Source organism: Melanostigma gelatinosum (genome assembly GCF_949748355.1).
Source record: "Melanostigma gelatinosum genome assembly, chromosome: 15".
NCBI lineage: Eukaryota > Metazoa > Chordata > Actinopteri > Perciformes > Zoarcidae > Melanostigma > Melanostigma gelatinosum.
The window spans coordinates 24,917,705-24,930,365 of NC_136648.1; the positions used below are offsets into that span (position 1 = coordinate 24,917,705).

General features: G+C 44.1%; 1 protein-coding gene across 1 annotated transcript in view; it reads left to right on the top strand.

Annotated features, from left to right (window-relative positions):
- The window catches only part of rnf31 (ring finger protein 31), an 89,380-nt gene that overhangs the window by 59,410 nt on the left and 17,309 nt on the right, over window positions 1-12,661 (top strand). Inside the window, exons 16-19 of the mRNA XM_079284962.1 lie at window positions 7,339-7,437; window positions 9,152-9,241; window positions 9,484-9,598; window positions 12,160-12,272. Coding sequence (XP_079141088.1) covers window positions 7,339-7,437; window positions 9,152-9,241; window positions 9,484-9,598; window positions 12,160-12,272 — 417 coding nt within the window. The remainder of the gene's footprint in view (window positions 1-7,338; window positions 7,438-9,151; window positions 9,242-9,483; window positions 9,599-12,159; window positions 12,273-12,661) is intronic.

A 12,661-nucleotide genomic window follows, 5' to 3' on the forward strand; every position in this document is an offset into this window, starting at 1 on the left:
AAAAAGATGCTTGCTGTGAAGTTCCAGATGAAAGATTTGGGCAGACTGAAGAATTTTCTTGGTATCACTTTTGATCAGTGTAATGGATGTGTGACCATGTCACAGCAGAGCTATGTTGACAAGCTGCTTGACAGGTTTAATATGCAGGATTGTAAGCCCAGGTCAACACCTTGTGAACCAGAGCTGCATTACACTGATGAGAAGCTAGGTGACCCCAGAAAATACAGAGAGGCAGTGGGTAGCCTAATCTACCTAACCTCATGCACCAGACCTGATCTGAGCTTTGTTGTAAGCAGACTGTCACAGCATTTCAGTGAGCCGACAGAAGAGCAGTGGACAACTGTTAAGCATGTACTGAAATATTTGAAGGGCACAAATGACAAAATGTTGTGTTACAGAAAATGTGATGAGCTGAGGTTGTTTGCTTACAGTGATGCAGATTGGGCAGGTGATGCAACTGACAGACGCAGTACAACTGGTTATTGTGTTAGTCTGAGTGAGAATGGTCCTCTGATTTCCTGGAAGACCAAAAAGCAGCCAACGGTAGCACTGTCAACTTGTGAGGCAGAGTATATGGCGTTGGCCGCAACCACACAAGAGTGTCTTTACTTATCTCAACTGCTTGAACATCTTGATGACTGTCTGTATGATGTACCTAAGATTTTTGGAGATAACCAAGGTACAATTGCATTAGCCAAGAATCCAGTGAGCAGACAGCGATGTAAGCACATTGATATAAAATACCATTTTGTGAGATCAACTGTTAATGACTGTAAAGTATGTTTGGAGTATTGCCCAACAGACCGGATGGTAGCTGACCTGATGACAAAACCAGCTACTAAAGCAAAGCTACTTACTTTTTCCATGTTCTTGTTTGGGGCATAGCCAGTTAAGTGCAGTTAAGTGCAGTTGGTTTCCATGTTTTTCCCCTTGTATGATTTATGGTTGTCAATAATGTGTGATCAAGTGGGGGTGTTAATTGAAGCAACTGATTGTGCTCCCAATTATTGCCAATGCATTTCAGGTGTGAGTGTGTCATGTGACTGTCTATTTAAGCTGATGCACCTGCGCAGAATAAAATACGTGTTTTCTCAGAACTTGACCCAGTGGCTGCAGATTGTTTGTTCTCCCAGGTTTAAATGTGTTGAGTCGATATATCTCTAGTCAAGCTCTGCAGAACAATACGTGATTTGAGACCTCGTCGGCGATGAAGTGTTTCGGATGCGTTGAGGAGGGACACACCGTCCGAGGCGCGGGGACCTCTGCCTGGCACGGGTGGGGCGGGGCCACTGCCCCGCGGTCGCGGAGAGTTTGCCGGAGATATCAGAGTCTCTCTCTCGCTCACTGGGGCGCGGTGGCCGCGTCTCCGGTTGCCGCGTCTCCGGTTGGGGATGCGGCAGCGGGCCGTTCTGGGGATGCGGCACGGCGTTGGTGCTGCTGTGCCTGACCCACAGGGGGTGAGTATGAGTGTGGGTGATGGTGTAAGTAGGGGGGGCTCTTAAAGACCGTAACCACATCCAGCTTCCCAGCATGTCCTGAGGCAGCTGGTCCACTCTCACGGCCTGGTGGACGTGTGGAGGAGGATGCACCCTGACTGCCGACAGTACACATGGTCCCATTTTAGAGAGGGTAGGATCTCCTCAGCCAGGTTAGACAGTTTTTATGTTTTTAAGCATCATTTTAATATTTTTAAAATGTGCAGTATTGTTCCTGCCAGGTTTACTGACCATTCTTTGCTTTTATGTAATGTTTTTATTAGGAATGTTTTACCCAGAAATTCAGAAATTCAGTTTTAACCTTTGATAAGAGTTTTAGATAGGCCCTTATCTATTTCTGGGGTGTTTTTAGGCTGAGGAAGAGTGATTTTAACAGTCTTAGGCAGTGGTGGGACCGTGGTAAGGTTGAGATTAGGCTCCTTTGCCAGCAGCACACTTTCAACGTCACCCGAGACATCACCCGATCTATGAAGGACCTGGAGACTGATGTGGTGGACCTAGAAAGTTTAAGCGAGTCCACAGGAGATCGAGGACATATTGAAGTCCTCAAAGGAAAAAAGATGGCTCTGGCCGACCTGTTGGACGTTAAAGTTCAGGGTGCACTGGTCAGGTCCCGATTCCAGAGCATCACGGAGATGGATACTCCCTCTGGCTTCTTCTTCAGCCTGGAGAGGAAGAGTGGGCAGGGGAGGGTGATCCACTCACTGTTGGCAGACACGGGACAGCCGGTTGTGGAACCAAGCCAGATTCGGAGGCCAGCGGTGGGCTTTTACTCCTCCCTGTATACAAGTGAGTACAGGGAGGAGGAACCCCTCATAGAGGAGTTCTGTGGGGGGCTACCTCAGGTCTCTGAGGGGACAAACAGGGAGCTTGACAGGCCCATAAGCTTGCCGGAGCTCAGTGCCGCCTTGCAGGGGATGCAGGGGCGGCGTGCTCCCGGCATCGATGGCCTCTCCGTAGAGTTTTTTTAAAGCGTACTGGGATGTGTTTGCCAGCGACATACTGGACGTTTTTAATGAGAGTCTGGCCTCTGGATCCATGCCGATGTCCTGCCGGAGAGCGGTAATAACACTGCTGCGGAAAAAGGGGAACCTGCAGGACATCGGAAACTGGCGTCCTGTGTCTCTACTGTGTGTGGATTACAAGCTCCTGTCCAAGCTCTTTGCCTCCAGGCTGAGGGAAGCTATGGAGCAGGTCATCTATCGGGACCAGACCTACTGTGTGCCCGGCAGGTCCATGGTAGACAATGTCTACCTCATTCGGGACGTTTTGGAGGTCTCCAGCTCTTTGGGTATCGACACTGGTCTGATTTCTCTAGATCAGGAAAAGGCTTTTGACCGCGTTGAACACAGCTTCCTCTGGACAGTTATGCGGAAGTTTTGGTTCAGCGCTGGCTTCATAGCTAAGATCAAGGTGTTGTACAATGAGGTTGAGAGTGTGCTGAAGATAAACGGCAGTCTGTGTGCTCCTTTTAGAGGGTAGAGGGTCCGGCAGGGTTGTGCCCTGTCCGGGATGCTCTATGCCCTCTCCCTGGAGCCCCTCATCATCAAGATACGCTCTAGCTTGCAGGGGCTGGTTTTACCTGGTTTTAGTAAGAACATGATTTTATCTGCGTATGCTGATATTGTTGTTTTTATTAAGGACCAGAGGGATGCAGACCTTTTAACGAACATTGTGGGGGGTTTTAGCAGGACATCGGCAGCGAGGGTGAACTGGAGGAAAAGAGAGGCCCTCGCTGTCGGTGAATGGCGTGGCGGCCTCCCAGTTCTCCCCCAGAGCCTTGTGTGGAGGAAGGATGGGTTTAAATACCTGGGGATACATCTTGGGTAAGAGAACATAGTCCAGAAGAACTGGGAGGGCGTCACGGAAAAGATTGAGGGGAAACTTTCCAGGTGGAAGTGGCTGCTCCCTCAGATGTCTTTTAAAGGTAGGGTACTGGTGTTAAATAATCTCACAGCATCCAAACTGTGGCACCGACTAACCTGCCTAGACCCTCCCGCAGGCTTTTTAGCCAACATACAGAGGAAAATGGTGGCTTTTTTTGGGAGGGTCTACACTGGGTGCCACAGGGGGTGCTGTTTTTAGCCAGAGAGGAGGGGGGACAGGGCCTCGTCCACCTAGCCAGCCGGACGGACACTTTTAGACTCCAGTTTTTACAGAAATACCTCACAAGTCCGGAAGGTTTAGTGTGGCGAGATGTGGCCAGCTGCATCCTCAGGCGTGCAAATAACCTGGGGCTGGATACTGCTCTGTTTTTAATTGATTCTAGTATTTTAAAGTTAAGTGGGTTGCCTCCGTTTTATCAGGGTGTTTTTAAGTCTTGGGCCCTTTTTACTCGGAAGAGGTGCCCACAGTCTAACTCTCTGTACTGGTTGCTGAGAGAACCTTTGATTCACAGGGCCAAGCTGGACATCAGCAGCAGCGTCACCCCTGGCCTGACGGGGGCGCTGCTGAGGTCACGAGCCCTGTGCCTGCAGCAGCTGGTGGATGCAGTGGGGCCGACGCTGAGCGATGCCCTGGCTCTGGGCTCTCTACTGGGTCTGCAGTCTGTCCGGGTGGCGAGGAGGCTCCTGGAGCTGTGGAGGCAGAAGCTGAACTGGAAGGAGAGTAGCCTCCTCATGGACGACAGCAGAGGAGTTGAGCCGGACCCTGCAGACCCGTTCCCTGATATCTCCCTGAGCCCGGGGCTAGGGGAACTCACCGGCCCCCTGCTCGCTACGACGTGCCCGGAGACTCTGACATTACACAAGGCAGACAAGAAGACGCTGTATTTCAATTGTGTCAAGAGCACAAACAGGTCTGGACTGTGCAACCGGCGCCCCACTGTGTGGTCAGGCAGACTGGGACAAGGCGGGCCTGGCCCACAGGATTTTATACAAGCCTCCCCTGAAGAAACGGACTGCCGACCTCCAGTGGAGGATTTTACACGGTGCTGTCGCCTTCAACGCTTTTATTTCGGTTCTTAATCCCACTGTTTTGAGCTGTTGCCCCTTCTGCAGTCTCCGGGAGACTATCTACCATGTTTTTACTGAGTGTAAGAGGCTCGCGAGCTTCTTCTCTCTTTTAGCATCGGTTTTTAGTCTGTTTAACATAGTTTTTACTGAAAGGGTTTTTATCATGGGAGCTGCGTATAAGAAAGCAGAAAAGGAAAAGTGGCAGCTACTGAACTATCTTTCGGGGGAAGCCAAAATGGCCATTTATTTGAGTAGAAAGGCCAGAGTGGAGACCGGGGAGGGGCAGGAGGCCGGGGCAGTCTGGCTATGTAATATCAGGGCCAGACTCTGGCTAGAGTTCAGGTTTTACACACACATTGGAGATTTAGACGCTTTTAAATGACGTTGGTGTTTTGAAAATATTGTTTGTTCCATTGTAAAAGATAAGTTGGTGTTTGCGCAGGTGTTTACTTGATGGGTTATGTGTTGGTTTTTTAAACGGAGCAATCAGTGATTTTAATGCATTAGCGCTTTAACTGTAAACATTGATAAATGTGAATAAAGTGCTTTTGAAAAATCTCTCTCTCTCTCATATATACAGTCATTCAGGACGTAGACTTTTAGAGAACCCCCCCACACACACACACCCCATTTCAAAATAAAAGCCCCAAAGAGTGAATTCTAATTGAAATGCTTGTGATGAAGCCAGGCATTTAATAACCTCTGTTTATGTGTGTCAGACATTATGATTATGTCTCCTCTCCCCCCCACCCAGCACCACCCTTTCAAAATAAAAGCCCCATGGATTAACTGTATTTAAACAAGCTCATAATTGGGCTTTTTTGTTAAAAAAAATGAATGCTCTTACTAATACTGCGACAACTATTACTGCTGCTGATATAGTATTACTACGACTGCTACTACTACTTCTACTGTAACTTTTGCTGTTGCTACTATTACTACTACTGCTACCATCAATATTATTACTACCACGACTGCTATTACTACCACTACTACTATTACTTATACGACAACTGCTACTACTACTACTACTATTACTACTGCTATTCATGCTACTAAAAGTAGCAATACTACTACAGCTATTTTCTAGTTCCACTATATCTTCTGTCCCCCTTTTTTTGAAACTTCATTTTTTTTTAAGCTACAGAAACCGTTCAACTATCAAAATGTTCAGCTCCTTCAGCTCATCTCTGCTATGACTTTCTATTTCCAAGCTTTAAACTTTTTGAATTAAGCTTTTTGCAACTTTTTTTTTAATGGGATCTCTATGGAGAAGATTTTCAAATCCTCTTAAACTTCTTCAACTTTCAAATCCTTCAACTTCCTCATACTTTCAGCTACAGACACCATTTCAACTTTAAAATGTTGCCGCGTAATTCAGCTTTCCGATTTCTTTTAAACTTTTTGAACTGCAGCAATTTAACTTTTATGATTTTTCAGCCCTTTTCTGACTTTATAATGGGTGTGTATTGCACAGCTTAGAGTGCGTGATGTCACCGCTAGAGTGAAGAGCAGCTTGAGATTCTTGTGAAAAAAACATTTGTGTTTTGCCACTGTGTCCACAATCTTCACTCTTCATGCATAATTTCTGGATGTAAAAGTAGCTAATATTGTCCTTGTCGTAGAAAAATGATTCCACAGATTTCCACATTTGACACAGAAGCCGTTAATTGAGAGGAAAATAACTTTCTGCTCCATAGAGACCAATGTTAAATTTTGCTTCAAAAACATCTTCCACAGAACACGGTACCCCATTTCTATAGCTTTCCCCCTCCTCCACCGCCCCCCCCCACACACACACACGCCATTTTAAAATAAAAGCCCCAGAGAGTGAATTCTAACAACTGCTTGTGATGATGCCTGTCATTTAATAACCTTTGTTTATGTGTGTCAAACATTATGATTATGTCTCCTCTCCCCCTCCCTCCCCCACCCAGTCCCACCCTTTCAAAATAAAAGCCTCATGGATTAACTGTATTTCAATGTTTAGCTCAAAATTTGGCTTTTTTGTTGAAATAATGAATGCTCTTACTAATACTGCGACTACAACTACTGCTAATATTTCTTGTGTTACTACTACTACTTCAACTTTTGCTGTTGCTACTATTACTACTACTGCTATTGCTGCTACCATAAATATTATTACTACCACTACTGCTGTTACTACCACTACTATTACTTATACCACAACTGCTATTCCTGCTACTACCAGTACTAATAACCAGTACTAATACAGCTATTGGTACGACTGCTACTAGTACTACTGCTACTTCAAAAACTGACTTTATTATTACTACTACTACTACTTATTATACTACTACCGTTATATAAAATACTACGACCACTACTACAGCTATTACTACGACTACTCATACTACTACTTCTTCTAATTACTAATACTTCGACTACAACTTCTACTGCTACTACAAATATCACTACTGCTACAGCTAGTACTTATTCAAATGCTACTAATACTTATACTGCCAATAATACTTCTACTACAACTTCTACTACTACAACAAATATCACTACCGCTGGAATTATTTTAAGCTACAGAAACCGTTCGAATATCAAAATGTTCAGCTCTTTCAGGAGAGGGGTGATATAACTTCATATTTGTAATCTTTCAACTTTTTGAATTATTAAGCTTTTTGCAATTTTTAAAAAATTGGATATCTATTTTCAGCAATGTTTTTGAGATTCATTTCAGCTTTCAGCATTCCAACGCATTTTCAGCAGGAAATGCATTTTCTAGTTTTTCTTTTTCTCTCCCTTTAATATATCAAACCTGTCTCAGCCCATCTACTAACACCTTTCTATGCTGACTGGGTCCCTGCTACCTCTCAGCGATTGATCTCTGGGTTGTATTATTGTATTATGTTCTTCAGCTGCGTGAGTGTCTGGAGCCAGAAGTCTATGAACTCTTCCACAAGAAGCTGACAGAGCAGGCTCTAATCAAGGACCCCAAGTTCCTCTGGTGCTGTCATGTAAGTACACAGTGAGTCGCTCTTAGCTTTGTCAACAAAGTCACGTTTTTTGCCTTTGAAAGCTTCGATAAGATTAAAATCTCTATTTTCGTGGCGGCGCTACGACCAGCACAAGCACTGCTCAAACAGATTGGTATTTTATACCTGTTGTACTATTTCAATATAACATTTCTAACCAGTAGATGCGTCTGAACTGGCATCAAAATTCCATGTTTAATGTAGTTAAGCAGCAATGTCAGTAAATCAGATGACGTGATGAGCTTAAGTGGGACCCGAAGTAGATTCAGTGACACTGTACATGTTTGTTCTTTCACCAGTGTGCAATCAGTTTAGGAAAGTGCATATTTGTTGGAATGCTGCTATGACTCTCTATTTCTAACCTTTAAACTTTTTGAATTATTAAGCTTTTAGCAACTTTTTTTTGAATGGGTTTCTATGGAGAAGATTTTCAAATCCTCTTAAACTCCTTCAACTTCCTCATACTTTCAGCTACAGACACCATTTCAACTTTCAAATGTTGAGAAAACCCTGAACTATTGCCGCATAATTCAGCTTTCTGATATCTTTTAAACTTTTTGAACTGCAGCAATTTAACTTTCATGATTTTTCAGCCCTTTTCGGACTTTATAATGGGTGTGTATTGCGCAGCTTAGAGTGCGTGATGTCACCGCTAGAGTGAAGAGCAGCTTGAGATTCTTGTGAAAAAAACATTTGTATTTTGCCACTGTGTCCACAATCTTCACTCTTCATGCATCATTTCTGGATGTAGAAGTAGCTAATATTGTCCTTGTCGTAGAAAAATTACTGTGGAATCCCACAGATTTCCACATTTGACACAGAAGCCGTTAATTGAGAGGAAAACCAACTTTCTGCTCCATAGAGACCAATGTTAAATTTTGCTTCAAAAACATCTTCCACAGAACACGGTACCCCATTTCTAGATCGCCAGTTAAGCCACATTTTTTACACTACAGACAATTTTTACAGGATCTGTTTCTCGAGTCATCCTTCTTCTCAATTATTAATATCGGAGCAATAGGAGCTACGGTTATGGGAGTTTTGAGGATTTGTTTGAGAGGTGTTTCCCTGTTTTATCTCCATGAAATGGCTTCAGGCACACAGCCTATTAGTGATTCTCTCTCACACACACACACACCTTGGAGACTTTTAGAGGACCCCCCCCCCCCCCATTTCAAAATAAAAGCCCCAAAGAGTGAATTCTAATTGAAATGCTTGTGATGAAGCCAGGCATTTAATAACCTCTGTTTGTGTGTGTCAGACACTGACTACTGATACTACGTCTTCTACTACTTCTTCTAATTACTAATACTTCTACTACTTCTAATAATACTTATACTACAACTTATACTACTACAAATATCACCACTGATGAATTTTTTTAAGCCACAGCTTTTTGCGATTAATTTCAGTTTTCAGCATTCCAACGCATTTTCAGCAGGAAATGCTTTTTCTAGTTAGCTTTTATTGTAAGAATAACTGTTTATCAAATACATTTCCTCTATTGTTTTAAATCACAACTCAACTAAATACCAGGAACAATTACCCAGGCATGAGCTTAATGACTTAAAAGATGATATGAAGTATATTCTCCATAGTCAGTTTGCAAATTGAATGTAGTTAACGACAACAGTTAAAACAATGTTTTCTCAAAGCAAGTGTTTTCATATGAGATCATTCTCCTGTCTCCTCTCAGTGTTCATATGGCTTCATCTATGATGGAGACCAGCTTAAAGTCACCTGTTTCCAGTGTCGTAACAGTTTCTGTGCTCAGTGTAAGAAGCCTGTAAGTATAATGTCTTTCTCTTCTGTCTGTATCCGATTCCCCTATCATCATGGACAACACTGTCAAATAATATAAAAGATATCACTAACCAAAGAATCGACTGAACTGCCCTGAATATTCTGTTAGTTTTGTTACAATGTTCAACACAGTGGACCAATTTAAAAGGAACTTAACATTGACTTCTCTTTGAAGCTTTGGTTTCACCAGGAGGAGAATAGTGATGCATGTCTCTGTCTGTGCAGTGGGAGTCTCAGCATACAGGTCTGTCCTGTGAACAGTACCAGTCCTGGAAGAGAGAGAATGATCCGGAGTATCAGAGACAGGGCCTGGCTGGATACCTCCGAGACAACGGCATCAGTAAGCACACACATCTCTGCAGGAACACTTCTTATAGCAGCGGAGATGCTGCGCTCATTTAGCAAGAAGTGCACTTTTTAATAGATGTGTGATCCATGTAAAACAGAATAGCATGTAGTAGACACTGTTACTACTCTAACCACCGCTCTCAGTCAATGTGCAGGATTTGTACAATACCTGAAGGTTTCAACATTTTTTTATTTCAACAATTATATTGGGATTATGCTTGAGGTCAGATATACTCCTTGATGCTTCAGGATAATCTGGTGTTTCATGTTCACTCATATGAACCAGAAATCTTTTATTTTTGAAATGAAACATTCCCGTCTGCAGGCGGATCCGAACCCTCAGTGAGAAAGTAAAAGAAGTGAATGAGTTTCAATGAGCACTAACATTCTCTAATATGAATATTCCTCTGGGATAATCTGATCATTTCTGTTTGAGCAGACTGTCACGGGATATAATGAGGACTCACGAGCAGACAGTCAGGTGAAGTGAAAAGAGGTCCTTTATTACTCACGCACAAAAACAGGTAGTCCACGGACAGGCAGACAGACTTGGGAACAGGAACAGCAAAAAACGGGTGTGTAGGAATGAACACTAGAAGCAATGATCTGGCAGTAAGTGAGTGATAGACAGGGGTTTAAGTAGTGACAAGAACAGGTGAGGAGAGTTGTGCTGATGAAGGAGTGCTTGATTACAGATAAGGGACAGGTGAAGGGAGTTGGACTGGTGCTGAGGGAGTGACTGAGTTGAAAGGTGAGGAGCTACAGAAAACACACACACGGCAAAGCCTGATTGTGACAGATACAGATATTGCTTTACAAACCGTTTTTCAGAATGATCTGAAGGCGATGTGTTCTTTGACCCCTTAAAGATACAAACAAGATGAAGTTCACTCGTCTGTTCACTCGTCATCAGATTAGAAGTCCTCTGTTGACCCTTATTTTGGGAATGACCATTCGTTAATGGTGCAGTGCGTAGGATTTATCTGACATGATCATCATCGGTCCCAAATCCCTCACTAAAACCAGTCACAACTTCAGCCTCACCATCGACAACTCCACTCTGTCTCCCTCCCCACACATCCGCAACCTCGGAGTCATGTTTGACAGCAACCTCTCCTTTGAACACCATGTCAAACAAATCACCAGAACTGCCTTTTTCCACTTAAAAAACATGGCCCGTCTCCGCCCATCACTCTCCTCATCTGCTGCTGAAACTCTGATCCAAGCCTTCATCACCTCCAGAATTGACAACAGCATTCTTCATGGCGCATCATCCAAAATCCTAAATAAACTCCAGTTCCTGCTGCTCGCCTGCTCACCCACACCCGCTCCCGTGATCACATCACCCCTGTTCTCCAGAATCTCCACTGGCTCCCCGTCCCACAACGGATCCAATACAAAGTCCTTCTCCTCACTCACAAAGCCCTCCACAATCAGGCCCCCTCCTCCCTCACCGACCTGCTTCACCACCACACTCCATCCCGCCGGCTCCGCTCCTCTGATGCCTCCTGTGCCTTCCACTCAGGACCAAGCACCGGACATGGGGCGACAGAGCCTTCCCCAGAGCTGCCCCCTCCCTCTGGAACTCCCTAACCCGATTGCAACCAACTGAAACTTCTACCGTTTGCCAAGTGTGTCGGAGGAGAGCCTCGAGCGAGTGCTTAGTTTGTCCTAATGTAGAAACATGGCGGCCAGCCCAGTGAAGAGGACCCGCTCTGTTTGTAGATATAAACGGCTCTTTCTACCATTCTTATTTTTAGGTAATTACACACTAAACAACATACTAACACACTTATTAATATCATATTCCATTTATGCCAATAGATCCCCCTAAATGTTACACACTGTACCTTTTCAATAGAAATGTTCAAAGCATCCCGTCAAAGTGTGACTGTACATCGATTGCTGTGAGTGTAAACCAATTCGTTATTTTTCGCAATTGCATTCTTAACACTTAAGATGTGATGATGAAGGTTTTGGGAATGTTTGGTTTCGGTGACGGTAAAGTGCTGCACTTAACTCTTGAAAAGCCGTGTGAACCCAGAACACAGCTTGTAAGCGTTTGCTTCACAGAGGGCGGGTGAGGCTGAACAGATGGCAGGTCATGTGACATGTACTGGTAACTCCTCCTCCCTTTGATCAACGCCTGGCTCAGTAGTGAGGCAGCTGGCCTCAAATCCACCTCCACACAGGAGTCAGTGCTTCATATACCGCCCATTTTAGTCAGTAAAAGAAGAACCTCAACTTTTCATCCCATAATCATTTTTATTTTTATTTTACAAGTTAGATCTTTTTATCTCATAATTGTGACTTTTTCATCTCATAATTATGATTTACCATGCATGGGGATATTTCTATAACCAAGGCTTATTTTGTTCTTTTGGTACCAGACATGGGCTTCCGTAGTTTAAATGTTCATTGGGTGAATAAATGATCTGCTTCTTTGTACACTAGATGTTCTTCGCTGTGCTGACTCTGCCTCCCTCCTCTCTCTGTGTTCCCTCTTCCTCACCGTTCACATCCTTGCTGTGGCTCCTCCCCTCCTCCCTTCAGCCTGTCCTAACTGTCGCTTTCAGTACGCGCTGTCCAAAGGAGGCTGCATGCATTTCTGCTGCTCTCAGTGTCGTTACCAGTTCTGCAGTGGCTGCAACAACCCGTTCCATACTGTAAGTCGGACTCTACTGCAGTCCTGTTTCACGGTTTCCTACTGTAATTATCAACAGAGTGATGGAGAAAGAATTGTGATTTATTAGATGTAACGGTGGGCCACATAGCAGTGTTCATTACTACCCAGTACGTATTATTACCCCTTCAATTGTGTGTTTCAGTCAATTAATCATCAGCATAAGCAAACGCCTAAATCACCCCATACAGAGCCCGTTAACCCAACACATTTCTGCTGCAGGGATTATCATAAAATATCTAAAATAATTCATGAATGAATTGAGTCTCAAATAATAGTCAATTCCAAAACAGATGTCTACGGAAGCCCAGAGAGGCAAGCGAGGAAATGAAGATCCCACGTCCTCAGCCTGACCTCAGCCTGACCTCTGCG